The sequence below is a fragment of the Tenrec ecaudatus genome, chromosome 3 (assembly GCF_050624435.1).
Source record: "Tenrec ecaudatus isolate mTenEca1 chromosome 3, mTenEca1.hap1, whole genome shotgun sequence".
Lineage (NCBI taxonomy): Eukaryota > Metazoa > Chordata > Mammalia > Afrosoricida > Tenrecidae > Tenrec > Tenrec ecaudatus.
The window spans coordinates 10,920,056-10,941,093 of record NC_134532.1 but is presented as its reverse complement, the minus strand read 5'-3'; the positions used below and the strand labels follow the sequence as shown (position 1 = coordinate 10,941,093).

At 39.6% G+C, this 21,038-nt stretch overlaps 1 protein-coding gene across 1 annotated transcript in view; it reads left to right on the top strand.

Annotated features, from left to right (window-relative positions):
• The window catches only part of NAF1 (nuclear assembly factor 1 ribonucleoprotein), a 51,114-nt gene extending 31,317 nt beyond the window's left edge, over positions 1-19,797 (top strand). The window contains exons 5-8 of the mRNA XM_075543648.1: positions 425-585; positions 2,516-2,567; positions 5,940-6,042; positions 15,504-19,797. Of these exons, the coding sequence (XP_075399763.1) occupies positions 425-585; positions 2,516-2,567; positions 5,940-6,042; positions 15,504-15,958 (771 nt within the window). The 3' untranslated portion in view covers positions 15,959-19,797. The remainder of the gene's footprint in view (positions 1-424; positions 586-2,515; positions 2,568-5,939; positions 6,043-15,503) is intronic.
• Positions 19,798-21,038: the final 1,241 nt, after the last annotated feature.

The window sequence follows — 21,038 nt, the reverse complement described above, 5'->3', positions numbered from 1 at the left end:
TGGGTAACCATTCGACTGCTAACTGAAAGGCTGTTGGTTGAACCGATCAAGTGGCGTTAAGGAGAAGAGACATGGTGATACATTCCTTGAGGATTTCAGCCTAGGAATGCCTTTGGAGATCACTGGTTCAGAATCTACTGGCACACAACAGTCGTACTATCAAAATATTTGAACCAGGCACAGAACAAAGTTGTTATCGGCTGCTCTAAATTCACAGAAAAAAACTGAAGTAAGTGAATAGATTTGTAATTAGAGCATTAAGACTTTCTTTGAGAGTGCAAAAATGATAGCTATACAAATTCATTGTTCTTTGACATTGACAAAATTGCCTTGTTTTAGCAATAATGAGCAATTTTTAGAGAGAATATTGCCGATGTTTTTTATGGCATGTTTAAGTGACCTTTGTGTTTGTTCTATTTTACAGATTTTTGAGATATTTGGCCGTGTTACACATCCATTTTATATGTTACGGTATAATTCTGCAGATCAAATCAACAGTAAAGGTATTAAAATAAAGGACATTCTGTATTTTGCTCCATCAATGAAAGACTTCACCCAATACATATTCACAGAAAAACTAAAACAGTAAGTATATTATTGACTCACTCTGATGGTTCTTTAATGATCTAATTTGTGTTTTAATCATTCTCAGTGATGGTATCCTTCTTCAATTTGAATTGTGTCTGTCTTCCAAGATGTTTCTCTTCATAATAACATTTTGCTGAAAGTAGCAGTGTATCATCACAATTTACAAGCCGTCTTCATTGAAAGCTCAGAGTCTCAGAAACGCACAGGAGCAGTTCTCTATCCTATAGTGTTGCTATGGGCATTGCATTCTAAGTCTCCCAAACTTGGAAATGCGGGTGATGCCTTGTGGGTTTATTGTCTTCTCCTGAGAAGCAAACTGCTGGTCAGTGAGTGCTTTTAGCGCTGCGTCAGAAGTACTGGTCCCAGTTACATGTTGTAAGAAGGTCTCTCTGATCACAAGTATCTGATTTCCATTTGTTATTTCATAGAAGAGAGTTTGGATCCTGAATACTGGTTAAATTCATGTTTAAGAATTCTTGTCTCTCTAAAGGAGTGTTTTGCCTATGTTGTTCTTGAAAGGCTATGTAAGGCTAATTTTCTTAAATAATTACTAGCAAAGTTAAATAAATGTAAAATCATGAAGTCAAAGACTTTCATGTTGATTGTTTTGCATATTAGGATACCATTGTCAATATGCCATATACGGAAGTCATTTACTAAATAGATTTTTAATAGGAAAAAGAAAATAAAAATAAAGAGTTGAGAAGTTAAGTTTGCTTTTTCAGAAACTCTACCAAAGAGTACAACCCTTTTAAATTAGATTTTGGGGTCTTATCAAGGTACATGGATGCCAGCGAACATTCGAACCTATGAACTAGAGAAGGAGGTCAGCTCTTCTCCAGCCCAATAGTCTCTAGTTAGGCCATGTTGATCTTAGTCTTCCAGGTGCATACTATCTTCTCAAAGTTATTTTACAAATGTGAATTGAACCTATTTTAGTGGATTTTGATTTCCTGTGCTGTGGTTGAGAGATTTCTTGATTACATCTTGAAATGTCATACTAAGGATACTCCAGTCCTTGAGAGATAACATGCTTGTATTTGCAGAATGGATTACTAGAGTTACTTTAAATGAACAGATGAGAATGAGTAAATAAATGTCTTTAGCTTCTGAGAATTCCATTTATTTTTAAGATGTTTTTAAAGGAGTGAGAACTACATGTCCTAATTATGTGACATATTAAGTAATTGAACTGTAGGATGTTGTCCCCAAAAACCTGTGAAACCATCAGATTAAAAATGAGCTTTTCAGAAATTGTAATCATATTCATAATACATGTTCTTTGTCCTTGTGAAAATTTATTTTTAGTTATATTTATTCATTTGTGATTCTCCCTCGGGATTTTCAAGGCCCCTCCTTCCTAAACTAAATAGTCTAGATTTCCCTTCTCTGCTGCAAAAATCTCACTGTTGGAGTAACCCTGCTTACTCATGGAAGATTTTTGGTATTCCGTACCTTACACTTGATTTTCATAGTACATATTAGGGGGCTTCAAAGAGGTTATGGAAACAAATCCATTATCTTTTAAATTCCATTTTCCCATGAACTTTGTGAGGCCACCTTGTATAAAAGAATTTCCACATTATATTTAGTTTTAAATATGTTTGTCTCTGCCATGTAAACATGTTAAATCTCAGACAGGAATGCTCGTACTCACTTCGTATGATTAGCACGTTGAACAGTACCTGACCCATCGTAGGTGTTAAAAGCATTTGTTGAACTGCGCTTGGGGTATCATGAAAGTAAAAAATCAGCCTAATATCTAAAAATGTTTGTAAACTGCCAAACTACATTTTCCCACCTGTTTTAATATATATACTGCAAAACTGAAAGTTGAGCTCATGTGTTCTACTTTTCTTTATTGCTTAGTTAAAAGTGTTCAGGAGAACTAATAAATGTTTCTTTGACTTTCCCCTCTCCCCTCCAGGGAAAAGGGATCAGATGCATCATGGAAAAATGACCAGGAACCTCCACTGGAAGTAAATATAAGACTTTTTACACAACACTTTTGAAAGTCGGGTAGGACTTAATATTATAAATGTACCATTGTTGATCTCAGGGGGCAGCCCTCAAGCTGCACGGCAGGTGCACTTCTCCCTGCTCGCCCGGTACTTCATTGCTCCCACACATAACACTTTATATAGCACAGTACATGCTTTTTGACTGGTCCTTTCAGAAAAAAAACGCTTCAGTATATTTTAATAATTCTGTTACCACTTACCTATACCTTTCATTTTTACTAATTTAGTTGTTGATCCATGGTTAAAACAAAATGTCATTGAAAAACCACTGTTTACGTTTAGTAAAGTCTTCATGTGGAACAGAAACATTTGTTATGGTCCTTAAATTAATCAGACTTTCTTCGGGAGGTTCAAAGTATTAGAATCTACCTACTTTTCAGTTTTCTACAATGGTTTTCTTTTTCCTTCTGTTTCAGCAAAAACAATTTTATACCCCCAGTTTGACTTGTTATACCTAATTCAATTCTAGAGATGTGCATTAAATTATCAAGGATAATGTCCTATATCTTGCACCACATCAAACAGTATTTCACCAACACTCAAAAATGAAATGACAGGCACACCTTGCTAGTGTATCTTAGTTTGGATTCTGCAGAAACCATGGGTGATGCTGCTGATATTAAAATAGCAGTAGCAAAGCTTCTAGCCTCACAGAAAGTTGTAAATCACCAAAGTATGACAGAGTGACAGGTATGATAGCCCATAAGTTTTGGAGCAGTGGTATTTTCAATAAATTATCTCACTCACACACACACACACACACACACACAACACCTCCACCTCCACCCCAGACAGGACAAAAAGACCTAAACACTCTGCCAGTTGCTTATTCTAAATCTGAGGCTATAAGTTTTTATGGGAGCATGTATGGTTCTCTTTCCATGGATTGGGTTGATTAGAGAAACAAATCCAGCGATGCTCATGTATGTGTGAGAGAGAGTTTTATATCAAAGAGTAATTGTGTATTGAGAAAACAGCCCAGCCCAGTTCAGTTTTAAGTCCTTAAGTCTGATATTTGCCCATAAATCCAATACAAATCTGTAAATTCCTCTTCAGACTCACAACACATGCAGTGATGCTGTATGTGGGAAGAGCTCCAGCTCATGGGTGGAAAGTCTTATGGATCCAAAGGCATTAATAAGACTAGAGAAACAAATCCACAGACACTCATGTATGTGTATAAGAGAGAACTTTATATCAAGAAATAATTATGCGTCCATAAAACATCCCATCCCAGGCCCGATCAAGTTCATAAGTTCAATTATTCAACAAGCCCATAAGTCCGATATTAGCCCTTGAATTCTTAAGCCAGTCACTTCGTGCCTTTATCCTCCCAATTTTGGGTATCCAATTTCTATGTTCCTCACTTACATCAACCTTAACCACTTATCATATAACATGATTTGTTTTCTGTTGGAAGTTGGTTTGTATTTTTATTTGATTTTCATCAAAAGCAAAACCAGACGTGATGTTTGAGTTTATTCTGACACTAGCCTACAGGCAGCCTTGAATGGACCCACTAGATTTCCCAGGCTGCAAAACAGGGACAGAAAACATTTTTACTGCCACGGGCCATTTGGATGTTTATAATGAGACCATTCACAGGCCATTCTGGCCAAACATGTAATTAATTCACCTCTAATGTCATGACTGGAACGGGTTTTCCTTGGTAAGACTTGTGTTGTTAGCTGTTATTGATTTCCCGGGTCTTACACAACCCGTGAGCTGGACTTCACCCACCTCTGCTTTATGGAAGCAGACCACATATTTTTCATGTTAGCGTAATTGCTGGTTCATACTGCCATCCCTTTGTCTGACTCTTAATTGCTGTCCTGCCAGGGTTCCTGTTTTCCCACTGAAATCGCACTCCTAATAATAATTACAGCAGTTCTTGATAATGAATTCTGTATCAATTTTTAAATGAATGAAACGTGGAAAATTTTTATATTAGATCTGATCACGTTACTTGCTTACTCCTTCATATATAGGGTGTAAAAACTGTTTTCCATGGACATCCTTTGGCTGCTGGCCCTGTGTAGTTAGTCTGAGTCTAAAGTGGGAGGCATACTTCTAGCCAGGGAATAGCAGATTTGAAGTTTGTAAAGAATAACATGTTAAAGTTACCTGTTTGAAACTTTGTAGACATGCAGAAAATAATTGGACATCTAATCTTGATTACTGGCTTTTTATTATTGGAGTCGTTTGTCCAAAAAAGTACATTATTTTATCTTTTAAAATCATTTATTGGGGGCTCGTAAATTCTTAACACAATCCACACAACCATCCATTGTATCAAGCACATTTGTACATTTGTTGTCATCGTCAAATCTCAAAATATTTGTTTTCTACCTGAGCCCTTGGTATCAGCTCTTCATTTCCCCCTTCCCTCCCTGCCCATCTCCCACACGAATCCTTGATAATTTATAAATTGTTATTATTTTGTCATGTCTTATACTGTCTGACGTCTCCTTTCACCCACTTTTCTGTTGTCCGTTCCCCAGGGAGGGTAGAGATCATTGTAATCGGTTTCCCATTTCTACCCCACCTTCCCTCCACCCTCCCGGCATCACCAATATCACCACTGGTCCTGAAGGGTTTATCTGTCCTGGATTCCCTGTGTTTCCAGTTCCTATCTGTACCAGTGTACATCCTCTGGTCTAGCCAGATTTGTAAGGTAGAATTGGGATCATGATAGTGGCTGGTGCAGGGGGAGGGAGGGATGGACAGGCATTTAAGAACTAGAGAAAAGTTGTATGTTTCATGGTTGCTATACTGCACTCTGACTGGCTCGTCTCCTCACTGTGACCCTTCTGTAAGGGGATGTCCAGTTGCCTACAGATGGGCTTTGAGTCCCCATTCCGCACTCCCCCCTCCTTCACAATGATATGATTTTTTTGTTCTTTGATACCCGATTCCATCGACACCTCATGATCACACAGGCTGCTGGTGTGCTTCTTCCATGTGGACTTTGTTCCTTCTCAGGTAGATGGCCACTTGTTTATCTTCAAGTCTTTAAGACCCCAGACACTATATCTTTTGATGGCCGGCTTCCATCAGCTTTCTTCATCACATTTGCTCATTGCACACACTTTGTCTCCATAAATCGTGTCAGGAAGGTGAGCATCGTGGAATGCTAGTTTACTAGAACAAAGTGTTCTTGCACTGAGGGAGTAAAAAGAACATTATTTACTTAACCATATTTAATTCAGACACTGCTCTTAGCAATAAAACGAACTCTTGTGTTCAGGATCAGTGGTATATAATTAGTTTGCTCTCTACACCCCCTTGATTGGGAAATCTCTAACATAAACCTCTATCTTTCTCTACAAGGCCTTGGATTTCAGTGATGATGAAAAAGAAACAGAAGCCAAACAGAGGAAAAAATCTCAGATTCAAAACCGGAAAAAAATCAAATCTGAATTTAATGAACCAGGTGAGTAATGCAATATGACATAGTTACTGTGAACACTATTTTTTGTATTGGTACATTTTATCACTGCAGTAAACAACAATGGAGGCGGGCTAAACTGGTCTCCTTTAGCCCCTTGATTGCCAGGAGACAAGAGCTCCATACTCTATTCATTGTTACCTATTCTGACACTAACCATTAATTCTCCACTACTCTGCATCTATTCTGGATTCAGTCACTCGTTACAGTGGACACACACAACTCGGATAAGGGCTGACTAGGGAAGTCAGTGGGTTAATACAAGTCAGAATCAGCAAACAGGATATATTCATTGGTGTCCTCAGTCAGCAGCCAAGCCTCTGGTTCTTAGGCCCTCAGCCATGTGACCTCTTGGCCTTTGCCTCCATGGACTGGGACGTCAGCCCATGTGTCACTGTCCCACAGGTTCAAAGTCATGGCCCAGATGAGTATGTATCCTAAAGTCTCATCACTGCTCCTCCTAAGTTTCCATGCATCTGGTCGTGGTGGCCTCTGCCACTTCAGACAGATCTTAAATGTGCTTTTCCAAGGTCCTTTGGATTTCTCTCTTTGCTAAAGCTTCAGAGATGGCTCATCTTTATTGCCAGGGAAGTGTCCATTTTCAGTGATTAGTCTCTTCTGATGATACCCAAAGGGAGCAAGACAGAGTCTCTCCCATATTAACTTAAGTTGCGTATTTCTTGTATTCTAATGTTGTTTGGTTCATTTTTCTGGAAATCATAGTGTGTATAATGTTCTTTGCTTACTCTATTGGTCAAATCATCGTTTCTTGTATGTCTTTTGTCAGGTTTTTGTATGCCTTTGAGGCAGTTGAAAAGATCAGTTTGCATCAGGTACACCATAGTCATCAAAGCGTTATCTTTGCTTTTTAGAAGGTCAGAGTCCCCTGTTGTGTCACAGATCTGCCCCATGCCACACGACATTTGATTTCTTGACTGCTGCTTTCATGAGCGCATGTACCTTTGAACAAACTAGAATGAAGTACTTTATTGTACCAAACAACCATGTAGGTCTATATCTGACCTCTTCTTGGTTCTCCGATGCTGTGAGAGAAAAGTCAGATGCCTCCATGTTCTATCCTTCATTACCTGTTCTGATACCAACCGTGTCTGCAACGCCACTCTGTTGATGCTGAGTTTCACAATTTGTTGCCATGAGCACACAGAACTCACAGGCGCTACTCAAAATTAAGGAGGTTTATTAGGGAAGTCAATAAAAACAAAAAGCAACTCACGGCCGTCAAATTGATGCCAACTCGTAGCGACCCTATAGAACAAGGTAGAACTACTCCTGTGAGTTTCTAAGATTGAAGCTCTTTATGGGCGTAAGAAGCCCCATCTTCTATAGAGGAGCTCGTGCTTTCAAGCTGCTGACCTTGTGGATTGCAGCCCAACACGGAACCACTGTACCACCGGGCTCCTTAGGGGAGTCAGTAATTCAAGATCAGCACACTAAGGATACAGCCATCTCAGCCACCAGCAGAACCCTTCTCTGGGCCTCAGACTCTCGGTCCATGGTCCCTTGGTCTTTGCTTTTAAGGCCTAGAAGCCAGTCCACCTGTTACTCTATCCCACAGTGTCATCATCTTTGACTAGATGAGAAGAGGGTACCCATAGTCTCTGATGCGTCTGGTTGCAGTGGCCTCTGCCACTTCAGACAGATAATTTGAATGTGCTCTGGGGCTCAGTTTCTATCTGCTGCTGCTCCCTCCAAGATGCCTAATCCTTATAAGCAGGGGGTGGTGGTACCGAAAATTGTCCATTCCTCTTTTAGTGCTATGGTATATTTGTTCTACAGCCACCCAGTCACTCGTTGGAAGTTAGACTTAGGTAAAAGAGCCATGTTAAGAAATTGCACTTCATGACATCAACCACTCCATTTTTTTGTCCATAGACGTGCAGTCCAGTTGTGAGGACTGAGCTTTTTTATGGTTAGGTGTAGTTAATAATGGCTTTTACCTTCATCAGTGTGTACATTCAGTCATCTTCGCTTTTGACAAGCAAAGTTATGTTGTATGCATATATCTCAAGTTCTGATGAATCTTCCTCTTTCTGTGCTTATCATGTGGTATGTGCTCAGAATATTTGTTTAGCATATACATAGAACAAAATGGTAAAAGGATATAATTCTAATGTATAGCCATTATTTCAAGTATTTTTTTTATTCTGACTCTTTCTTTCTAGATCTCCAGTGACATAAATGTTAGGTCTCTCTCTTTTTTTTTTTTTCCTTTTTAAAAATAGTATTTTTGAGCTGTACTTAACCTATCAAGAAGGGTTGTGCAATCATCCCCACAGTCAACTTTTAGGCCTTTTCCCCCCTTCTTGTGCCAATTGGTGTCACTCTCCATTTTCTCCACCCTCCCCTTCCAAGCTCTCCCCAAGGAATCATTAATGCAAGTGCTGCCGTCTTTACTACAGAATGCTGGCTTATACTGGAAAACATCCCAGACAAGGACGAACAACAAAAAGACCAACAACAGTGACCATATAAAACAGACCTCAATCTAAGAGGAAGTAGATAATATTAAAAACTTGGAATAAATTTAAAGTAGGTCCAAAGGGAGATCTAATGGCAAGGTGTCCCGTTCCAGCCTAAGCACCACTGCTAAAATCCACTTTACAATGCTCTTTATCTCACGGTAGGAACTGTTCGCGTTCCTAGTCTATGGACAGGGGACTCAGTCCACTCAGGGACACTGCATTTGGATGTTGGGCTTCCACTATCATCCGTAGCATACATAAAACAGGCATTTAGAATTTAGATTGTAGTACCATTCCCTCCTATAGGCTTAGATATTATTATTTACACTTCTTGGATCACACAGGCTGATGTGCTTCCGTGTGGTCTTAGCTGACTCCTTACTTAGATGGGTGATTGTTTTGAGACAAGATTTAAGACCTGGTTGAATAGTGGTTACATGCAGTTGCTAAGTGAGTGTTCAAAACCACCAACTATTCTGTGAGAGAAAGACAGGGCTTTCCACTCCCAGGAAGAATTACAGTCTTGTAAAATAAGAGGCAGTTCTACCCTATCTTACAGGGTTGCTGAGTCGGCAGTGACTCAATGACAATGAGTTTACTTGGGAGTTGGATTTAAGACTCCAGACACCACTTTTCCTGATATCTGGGTACCGTCAGATTTCTTCACCAGCTTGGTGTGGCCATATCTTTATTGAACTCATGTTGGATGGGTTTTTGACAGGGCATGTCTTAAGGACTAATTGTTGTATTAGGCTGTGATCCGATGGCAGTTCAAAGTCCATTTATATAATTTATGTTTCTGTATGTCCCTATTTCACTTTTAGAGACATCATTACCATTTTATTTTACATCATAAATCATCCCCATGGGGCTTAAGGTAATTCTGATAGTAACATAGTTTAGTCAACGCTAACACATTGTTGAACAAAGGAAATTATACATGAGTTCTTATTAGATTCCGATACATAATTCTTAATTTTCAGATATTGGAATCATGGGAGCCTTAACACTAAGCCACGTGGGTGGAGGTGCAGCACTACTCTCAGTAACATTCATTTATGAAGGCATAACTGCCTGGTGGACTAACACATGACACAAAAAGATGGAGTGCCTGAAAACCAAAAAAACCTCAGAATTGCGCTGGGCTGAAGGGTGCTTTTGTAGTACGCATTTTTCCCCCTAGGTGAGCATCAAACAACTCTCTTGAATTAGTGCACCCAGTGGCATCGCCTGAGAAGGTTCTCTAGTCACAATAATATTTTTGTGGAAGCAGTTTTGCTCGAATCTTTGTTTTTTGTGATGGCTAATTTAAGAGAATGGTGCACGGATCTGAAATTTTGTTTCCCGCTCAGAAAAACTGCCACAGAAACTGTTGTGCTATTGAATACAACTTACAAGGACCGTGCAGTAGAAAAAACTCGTGTACAAGTGGTTTACTCATTTCAAAAAAGGTGAAATGTCGATTGATGACAAACCTTGTTCTGGGCATCCTTTCCCTTCCCGAATGAAGAAAAATGTCAACTTGTAGTTCATTTGGAGTTCCACCTGGTCAGGCTGTTAATCAAGCTTTCTATTTAGAGGTTCTGAAAAGATAGCATAATAGTGTGCTGCAAAAGGGCTGCTTGTAGAGTCATCTCAGTGTGTCGGTGTTTGGCAAAAAGGAGCGTGCCTCTCTTGCCTCTTACTCACCCAACCTCACTCCCTGCGACTTCCTTTTGTTTCTGTGAAAGGACAACAGTGACTTAGATGAGGTAAAGAAAGAACGATGGATACTGACATCCATCCAAACAGATGTTTTCACAATGTTTCCAAGAATGGAACCAGAGATTTGACCAATGTATTAAGTGTAATGGAGAGTGTTTTGAAGGTGGTAAGGTTTTTTAAAAAAAATTAAATATATAGCTTTGAAAAAAAGTCCGTTTTTGAGGTGGGGGGTTGGGGGTACCCTTTCATATTTTGGTCCTAGGCTGCTATGTTTTGGGCACCTTCAAAGCAATTAGTCTGAACCTGCCCCAAATCCAATGACAACCAGTTCCCTTACCTTTGGATAGCAATTGTCTGCTTCTCTCACTAGAGCATTTCAGTTTTAAGTTCAAAAGGATATTTCTGTCTGCTCCTAACTTCTGCTGTAGGAGTTTAAGGTAAAGTCCAGTTCACTTAGCAGGGTTTACAACTTGTCTCCCTCTGGTTTGGTCTATGAAGGATGTTGTATGTCTCAAAAGGACAGTCTATAATGTACCAGTTGTCTGCAGTACATTTCTTGGGTGACCAGGGGTCTGGGTAGAAACCAGGCCAAAAGTACCCAATTAGGGACATAATGTTAAGAATATTTTCCCTTTGGGCTCTCTACAAGGGGATGCGCTACACAGGTGGGTAACCTTCTCCAGTACAGGCATGTCCCCCATCTCCCTCATGCAATAGTTGCTCTTTCATGATTAATTAACGTCACTCAGCATAATGGTTTCCAGAGCCATCCATGTCATGAAGGTTTTTGTGGTTCATCATTGTTTTTCAGGGACTTTTGATGTTCCCTTTCAACATATCTTAAGCTGAAAGAACTATAGAAAAAATTCAAGTCTTGAGTTGCAATATTGAAAGATTCCGTGGGCAAAATAATGAATGATGCAGGAAGCATCAAAAGAAATTGAAAACAATACACAAAATCACTGTGCCAAAAAGAAGCAGTCGACAGCCCTCCATTTCACGAGGTGTCATGTGAGCAAGAACCGATGATGAAGGAAGGAAGGAAGGAACGAAGGAAGTCCAGCTGCACTGAAGGCATTAACCAAAAACAAGGTTCCAGGAATTGAAGGCATACCAATTGAAATGCGCCCTAAGGTGCTGAAGCTCTGGAAGCACTTACTAGTCTATGCCAGGAAATTTGGAAGACGGAGTGCAAGTTGATGGTAAAGTATGTTGCATTTTCTGTGACATGAAAGTTCGGAAATGTGTCACAGTAGCAGAGATAAAAAGAGAAAAGAGGCTGTCATTTTTTTTAAATCTCAGTGTATGCAAAAGTTGTATCACTGCAAATAGATCTTTGTTGACCATGTTGCTATAGCTATCTAACTTGTTCTTTCAAGCATTTGGTGGAAATGCTTCGAGAAAAAGATTGCCACGATGTATGCCACGTATGAAACTTAGCTTTGAAACTAAGCCCAGTGAAGAAGCGTTGATGCTGTCTTGCACTGTGTGTGTGTGTGTGTGTGTGTATGCATGTACACGTGAACCAGAACTCATGTCTCTGAAAATAAAAATCTACACGTGCTCTAAGGGTGCAATCAGAAATAAAGTTCAAGGCATAAAATACGAATTTCAGCATACTTTCAGTGGTATAAAATGAAATTTTATTCAACTAAAGCAAATATATTTAGGCCGGGATCTTGCTAGGGGGGGGAGTTGTCTTGTCTTTTAAAGCAAATAATATATTCTCTTAACATGTGCAAATAACCCCAAATGAATCTAAAGTCCAAAGGGAAAAAAAGTGGTTGGAACCGAAGAAGGGAACACTACTGCATGGTTTAAAATCGGGAAAGGGGTGATCGGGTGTATCCTCTCACCATACTTATTCAATGTGTATACCAAGCAAAGAAGATTGTTGCATCAGCGTTGGAGAGGAAGGCTCATTAAAACCTGAGATACGGAGATGACAACAATTTGGCTTGCTGAAAGTGAGGAGGACTTGAAGCACTTTCTGATGAAGATCAAGGATTGCCGCCATCAGTGTGCAAAACCGCTCAATGTAACCACCAAAATCTTCCCAACTGTACCAAAAGATAACCTCTTGATAAATGGAGAAGAGATTTAAGTCAGGGAATTCATCATGCCTTGACCCACTATCATTGATAGACACGGGCTGTTTCTATCTCCTTGCTTTTGTGAACTATGATGCAGTGAACATGGGAGAGAATGTTAGTCTGTTTCTGACTTAAATTCTTTGGGGGTATATGTCAAACAGGGAGCAAGTATTGCTGGGTCATATGGTATTTCTATTCTAAGCTGTTTCACCAAGTTCCACGTTGCTTTCTACAATGGTTATGTATATTCACAATCCCACCGGCAGTGTATGAGAGTTCCAATATCTCCAACAATTGTTCTCCAATTTTCTTCCTTGAGCTGTCATTGTAGGTGTGATATCTCATCTACTTGGTCTTCCCCTGATTGTTTCCTTTATTATATTTGCTGGTTTGTGTGTGCTATATAATGTGGCCCTTAAATTTGTCCTAATTTCCTTATTGCTGAGCTTTGTAGCTAAGTTAGGTCATGCAAGACCACCTACTTTGTGTTACTTTGGGGGGAGTTCGTTGCTTTTCCTGAGAAACTCTGGTGTCGTAGTGGTCACGATTTGGGCTCATAACCACAAAATCTTCGTTCAAAGCCACCAGCCGCTCAGAAGAGAGAAGACTTTCTTATGCCAGAAAGAGCAAGTCTGAAACTCACAAGGGCTGTTCTGATGTTTTGTTTTTTGTTTTTTTTAACTGATTTTTTAAAAATCATTTTATTGGGGGCTTGTACAATTCTCTTTTTTTAAACTAATTAATTAATTAATTTAGACAGTTATTATTTATTTATTTAGACAGTTTATTAGGGGCTCATACAACTCTTATCACGGCCCATACATATACATACATCAATTGTATAAAGCACATCTGTACATTCTTTGCCCTAATCATTTTTTACTCCTCTTTTCTCTTTTTACATTTTATTAGGGACTCATACAACTCTTATCACAATCCGTACATATACATACATCAATTGTATAAAGCACATCCATACATTCCCTGCCCCAATCATTCTCAAAGCATTTGCTCTCCACTTAAGCCTTTTGCATCAGGTCCTCTTTTTTTTTCCCCTCTCCCCCCTCCCTCATGTGCCCTTGGTAATTTATACATCGTTATTTTGTCATATCTTGCCCTATCCAGAGTCTCCCTTCCCCCTCTTCTCTGCCATCCCTCTCCCAGGGAGGAGGTCACATGTGGATCCCTGTAATCAGTTCCCCCTTTCCAACCCACTCACCCTCCACTCTCCCAGCATCGCCCCTCACACCCTTGGTCCTGAAGGTATCATCCACCCTGGATTCCCTGTGCCTCCAGCCCTCATATGTACCAGTGTACAGCCTCTGCCCTATCCAGCCCTGCAAGGTAGAATTTGGATCATGGTAGTTGGGGGGAGGAAGCATCCAGGACCCGGGGGAAAGCTGTGTTCTTCATCGGTACTACCTCGCACCCTAATTAACCCATCTCTCCTAAACCCCTCTATGAGGGGATCTCCAGTGGCCGACACTTGGGCCTTGGGTCTCCACTCTGCATTTCCCCCTTCATCTAATACGGTATATATATATACACACACATATATATACATACACACATATATACATACACACACACATATATACATACACACATGTATTTTTTTTTTTTTGCATGATGCCTTATACCTGGTCCCTTGGCACCTCGTGATCGCACTGGCTGGTGTGCTTCTTCCATGTGGGCTTTTTTACTTCTGAGCTAGATGGTCGCTTGTTCACCTTCAAGCCTTTAAGACCCCAGACACTCTCTTTTGATAGCCGGGCACCATCAGCTTTCTTCACCACATTTGCTTATGCACTCATTTGTCTTCAGCGATCCTATCATGGAGGTGTGCAGTCAATGATATGATTTTTTGCTCTTTGATGCCTGGTAACTGATCCCTTCGGGACCACTCGATCACACAGGCTGGTGTGTTCTTCCATGTGGACTTTGTTGCTTCTGAGCTAGATGGCCGCTTGTTTATCTTCAAGCCTTTAAGATCCCAGTCACTATCTCTTTTGATAGCTGGGCACCAACAGCTTTCTTCACTACATTTACTTGTTCACCCCCTTTGGCTCCAGCAGTTGTGTCGGAAGAGTCAGCATCATAGAGTTCCAATTTAATAAAAGAAAGTATTCATGCATTGAGGGAGTGTTTGAGTAGAGGCCCAAGGTCCTTCCGCCACCTTAATACTTAACCTATAAATATAAACACATAGATCTACTTCCCCATCCTCCTATATATATTTGCATGTACATGTCTGTGTCTAGACCTCCATAAATGCCCTTTGACTCCTAGCTCTTTCCTCCATCTCCCTTGACTTTCCTCCTGCCCTACAACCATGCTTCGTCGCCACCTGGGCTAGAGTATACCTCTTCTCTAAGCAACCTTACCCTTGGTCATTCCCCACCAGGCCTGTCACTCCCCCCTCTCTACCATTTTGGGTCCCATGTTCCCTTGTCCCTGTGTTTTTTAACACCACTTCCTTACCCCCTCTACCCCCCCAAAATGTACAATTCTTTTTTTAAAAAAATCGTTTTATTGTGGGCTTGTACAATTCTTATCACAATCCCTACATATATCCATTGTGTCAAGCACTTATGTACAGTTGTTGCCATCATTCTCAAAACATTTGCTTTCTACGTGAAACCTTAATATCAGCTCTTCACTTTCATTAATAATTTCTTGTTGAAGTATTTTTATGATGAATATTTAAGATCTTTTTCAGGTAACCTAGCATCTTTGTCATTTTTGGTGTTGACCTCTATTTTTCATTTTTCACCTCATTTGAAATCATTCTGGTTTCTGTTATCAATGATTTTCTTTTTAGTCTGAATGTACTGGGTGCTACTTTTTAAGATTCTGAATCTTATTTAATCCTCCTTTTGCTGTTTTATTGACACTGCTTAATAGAGAAAGATTTGTTTGCCTCTTCCTAACCAAATGAGGATAGAAAACCAAATTTAATCTGTTGACATTGAGAAAAAGGCTAGTTGGTGAAAGTCGAGTTTTGGGTTTCTCCTGTGATTCTTACTGTGCTGGATGGATAACGGCAAGAGTGCCTCGTTACTTCTCCCCATGCTGTCTTCACTGACAGCAAAGTTGAAGAAATGAGACTTGAAAATTCAGATGTTTATTAATATTTTAAAATTGATGTGTTTTTTTTTTCCCTAAGGTGGAGATTTTGTAGAAGTACACCAGAATTGGAATGCTCACAGTTCTGCTTCAGAGAACTCAAAAGAATTTCTCAACAAAGAATTCACAGGAAGATTCTCCCGGGACAGATATCCACAGGCTTGTCGTGGAAGACCCCCATCTCAACACTTTTATACTTCAGAGCATACAGTATCTCAGGAGACATCAGCGTTTCCTCTTCAGAGACAAGACAGTCCTATGGTGTCACACTATCCTTTTCCTCCTCCACAGTTTGACATACCGAATTTTTCACTCCCTCCATTCCCACCTCCATCTCTTCCTGTAAGCATGCATTGGTCCGCTCCGAATGTGGCAGCTCATGCATGCTTGAATATACCATATGCCCTGCCCCCTCCCCCCCCTCCTCCTCTTCCCCCTCCTCCTCAACCCTATTCTGGAGATAATAATTCTACTCATTTTGGAACTTATTATTAGGAACTATATTTATTGGCAGAGGAATATAGTCTTTTTCACATTACATTGTAAAATTTTTGTTGGTTTTTTTTTTTTAATAAAGGTGATTATGGTCCTGGATTTGTAAAGCATTTGTAAAATACTAAATAACAGTTTTTTTCCATTGTAAGTTGATACATATTTGTAACCTTTGTGAGACTGAATCTGAATGGAAATGTCAGCTTTAATTGATAGGGGAGATAATCTAATTGTAGACATTCCCTGATTTGTGAATGAGATTCATTCCAAACTGCGTCACCTCTTGAAATCGGCCCTGTTTCAGTCATGGCCAAGGAGACATCACTGAACAGACCTGAGTTTTTAAAGTTATGATGAACCCAAAGGTAGAATTATAAAAAGTATAGGTTAAAAGCCTGAAATGTAATTGTATTTCGTACATTGGTGTGCATTGTACACCTTGCATGGCAATCAACTCTCTTGTTTGGCATTTCGAGCTTAGTCCTGCTGTAGCCCTGTCCCACTTTGAAAACGTGGCTGTCTCCTCCACCCTTGCCAATGCAATATCATGTTTAAGGCCTCCTGAGAGGACTCACAGCGCCTATTAGAAGTCTTGCCCTTCAGCCTCAACCCTTAATTGTTCCTATTCTAGGTGCCATTTTTGTTTAAATGGCAAAACTTCACATCTATTCCTGTTTCTCTTCGTTAAGATGAAAAACCAAGCTCACTGCCATGAGACATGCTGACTCAAAGCCTATATAGAGGGCAGGCCAGAACTGCCCCTGTGAGTTACAGGAGTAGAAAGCTCCATCTTAATCCCACGGAGCAGCTGATGGTTTCAAACTGCTGACCCTGCAGCTAGAACCAATTTATAGAGCAAGAAAGGTGTTTGTAAGTTGGACATTTGTAACCCATGAGTTGCCTATATAGATATAGTAAGACTTGAATCTTTAGACCTTCTGTCACCTCTCCCTATTTAAATAATAAAAGTTCATAGGAAAATTCCATTTTCTTTAACATTTTCCACAAATATTGAAAGCTCCTCCTGTAGGCATAATAATGGAAATGGGATAAGTTTCATCATGGATTAAAACAATACATTTATTGTCATCTTGACATTTTAAGTCTTTAGTAATAAACTTCATAAGCTTATACTTGGGAAACTGATTGCAAACATAATTTACTCATAAATGCTTTTGTTTTTTAGAAGCAAGTGAAGAATTCAATATGTCTTACTTGGACAGAGGCTATAATGATAAAGTTAGTTATTATAATAAAATGCATTTCTGTTATTTGGGCCCTGACTATATTTAACTCTTTTAAGAGAAGCAAAGTGTACTTAAGGACTTTAATTTTGATTTCCATTTCCTAGATTCTCAGCTGTCACCTAAGCTGGTTAGGTGCTTAATAAATATTAATAAAATGCCTGAATACATGTAGACTTTTAAACCAGGCCACGGCATGTTACTTTACATTATGAAGTATAAAAATAAGGGATTTTAGAGATAAAGGAGACTTATTTAAGCCAATCTTCATTTTATAAATGAGAAGATTAAGGGTTTCAAAAAGATTAACTTAACATAAGTTCACTCAGTAGTGAGATAGGAACAAGTTAAACCTAGATTCTTAGATCAGCACTCTCCACAATTTTATTTCCCAATCTTTACCTTCAATCCTTTAAGACTCCAGACGCTATATCTTTTGATAGCTGGGCACCATCAACTTTCTTCACATTTGCTTACGCACCTGCTTTGTGTTCAGCGATTGTGTTGTAAAGGAGAGCATCATGACATGCCAGTTTACTAGAACAAAGTATTCTTGAATTGAGGGAGTACATCAGTGGAGGCCCAATGCCCATCTGCTACCTTAATACTAAACATGCAAATTGATCTATTTCTACACCCTCATATAAAAATATATCTGATATATACATGCCTCTTTTTACACCTCTATAAATGCCCTTTGCCTCCTAGGTCTTTCCTCTATTTCCTTTTACTTTCATCTTGTCCCACTATCATCTTCAGCTTTCATTTGAGTTTCAGTAATTGCTCTTGGTTACATTACCCTTGGTCACACCCTGCCAGGCCTCCTACACCCTCCTCACCACCAATTTGGATCACTTGTTCCCTTGTCCCTGGGTTAACACCACTTTACCTACCCCTCTCCCATGTTCCCCCGGAACTGTCCTGTTGTTTTCTCCTCCAGATTGTTCATCCAGCCGATCTTACTTAGATCTGCCGAGATAATAACATGCACAAAAACGAGAGAGCAAAACCAATCAACAAAATAAGCCAATAAAAAAAAAAAACACCAAACCAACAAATAAAAGCTTGTAGTTAGTTAGTTCAAGGACTGTGTTGTTGGCCTTTAGGAGTGTTTTCCGGTCGAGTCTGATGGGGCACCTAGCCCTGGCCCCTAAGTCTATTTTTGGTATTCCCTGGGTACTAAGTTGCTCTATTCCCCTTGCTGTTCTGTTGCACCTCCTTAGTGTTTTGTCTCAGTGTGGTGGGGTCAGATCAGGCACAATTCCCACACTCTCCAGGTCTCCAGGGTTGTCCCCTGTAGGCCTATGGGTTAAGGAGAGATGTTTTGTCTCATAGTAGGGCCAGTCATATGGTCTTCTCTGGATTGGCTGCTCTGAGCGGGAATATCGTCCTCCAGGTTTGGTGGGCCAGGATGTGCTCCACTCTCTTCCCCCTTCATTTGCTCCCATGTGCTCTGATCAGACATGTCCCTCTCCTGGACCTGTAGCCTCAGTGCTGTCGTCTGAAATAAATTCTGTGGGGAGGGGCAAGTGTCCACGTAGTTGAGGTTGGGGCCAGCCCCTTAGATCTCCACTCGTTTTCTACTCCATGCCAGCATGTTGCATTTACATCTTGGAGTACTGGATTGAGGGCTGGTCCCTCTTTCCCTGTGGAGATAAAATAAATACTTCTATTAAGTGCTGGGAAAAAAATAAGTATGATTTAAATACTAGATCCTTTAAGCAAAAAGAATATAACTAGGTTAACATGGTATAGAGTGAATTAGTTTACCACAAGATGTAGTTATAATGTTCTTATTCTGACAGTGGATGTTTACATAAGCAATAGGGTGTAAGCTGACAAAAAATGTTTAACTTTTGATAAAAGCCTAGCTAAGTACTAAGACAAAAACTAATAGGACAAGTTTATATAGATAGCCAAGCATCCTATTTAATTATATATGCATATATATGTGCTTACATATTTACACACACTCATATACCTGGTAGCACCAGTGATTAACATGCATGAGTACTAACTAGAAAGTCAGAAAGTTAGGGGTTCGAATCCACTCATAGAAAGGCTTGGTGTTCTGCTTCTGGAAATTTAGTCACTGGAAATCTTAGGGAGTACATAGTTCTACTCTGATATACTTGGGGTTACATGAGTCAAAGTTGACCTATAATAACTGGTTCTGGTTCTGGACAAGCTTAAAAGGAATTGGAGTGTTTATAAAAATCCATTGTCAATTCATGGCTATACTCTGACTCTTTTGCATTCAAGGTAAAAAGTGTTCTTTTCTGCAGATAAGCAGTCACCATTCCTGAAGCTGTTCTCTACTTTCTGTACTCTACTCTGAACCGAAGTTTATGTAGTAATAATATTCCAGAAAGTTAAGGAAACATTTGCTACAGTGTGCCTCTAATTATAGTCGAAAAGTATCTCATTAAATACTTTCTACCAGACTAAAGTATTTGATTTTGAGCTACTAGCAGCAATGAAAGCTCTCCTCTTAGACTTTGAATCCACATTGTCATTTCTGTAGACATGTATAATTACTTAGTATCCTGGCAACAGTGTCGAATTGTATGTATCAAACGGTGAAACACATAATAATGAAAATAGGCACTGATTTTAAATAAATACTCTCTTCACATTTGGTAGAAGGTAGTGCAAAAAGCTTCATTGTTATTTGTTATGCATGTTCTAGTTGCTTTAACTTCTGAAATGCACCTTTCCTTTCCACATTGGGTGATGAAATGGGAATAACTTTTACTTGGGGCCATTTTGCAGTTACTTGCATTATACCAACTCTTAAGCAGAACGAACTGACCTTGCTCTTGTGGTAAAAGCTTTTTATTTATGTTTTGGACAATTTGGCTAAACATTCTTTTTGACCCAAATAATGATATAATAAATATGAAGGAATAAAATCACCGATTAGCATAGAATCCGTAGTAAATTGCAGGCAGTGGTGGTGGGTCATGTTTGAAGGACAGAGGTGATCTTGTAAAATGTATTTCGTGGTAATAGCCACTTGCAGCTCTTTAATCTATTCTTTGCGCCCTCCACTGCACAATGATGAAAGCATGTCTGTTCCTTACCCCCTACACTTGCAGACATGAATGTGACGCCATGGCATGCATAGTCTAACGCAGACATGATTGGCACTGACCTGCTCGACTGTGCAAGATACGGTGATAGCTGATTCATTTAAAGAAAATAATTGTCTTAAATGAGCTTTTTTTTTTTTACAAAGTATGATTTTGGTATATTTCTGTAAACAAATTCAAATGAATCCTACTGTAAAAATTATGGGCAGAAAAAAAGTAAGAAAAATCATAGTCATGTATTTTATTTATGCATTAGATGTCACTAGTTTGAGCCATATGAGATTACCCACACAAAAATGGTAATTTTTTTATATGGCTCACACTCCTAGATGTCCTCTTCTGGCTTAGTTTTCTTCATAGAGAATGTTCCCGAACCATTACTCCACTGAACCCACTCCGGGGAATGGGTGCAGTGGTGACTCACTATATATTTATATTTATATACACTAGGTTTCATAAAGAGCTCTACTTTCATTGTCCTGTCCAGGAGGAGGCTCAGCGTTCCCAAGGCTCTCACTCTACTCCTTGGTTCTGTTAGATTCCTTGGATAAGAAATACTTCAGTTCTTGGCTTTGCATGAGAGAGAAATTCATGCTGAACCCTGGTTTGTGATCCAAGTGGGATTTTATAAAGGGCAGAAGAAGTTTCAGGTTTTATAGTCATGGAACACGGGACTGCACCTTCTCTCGTGGCAACCTGAGGCCCGAGAGAGACCTCGGCATGGCCAAGTGGAAGGCCAAGGAGCAA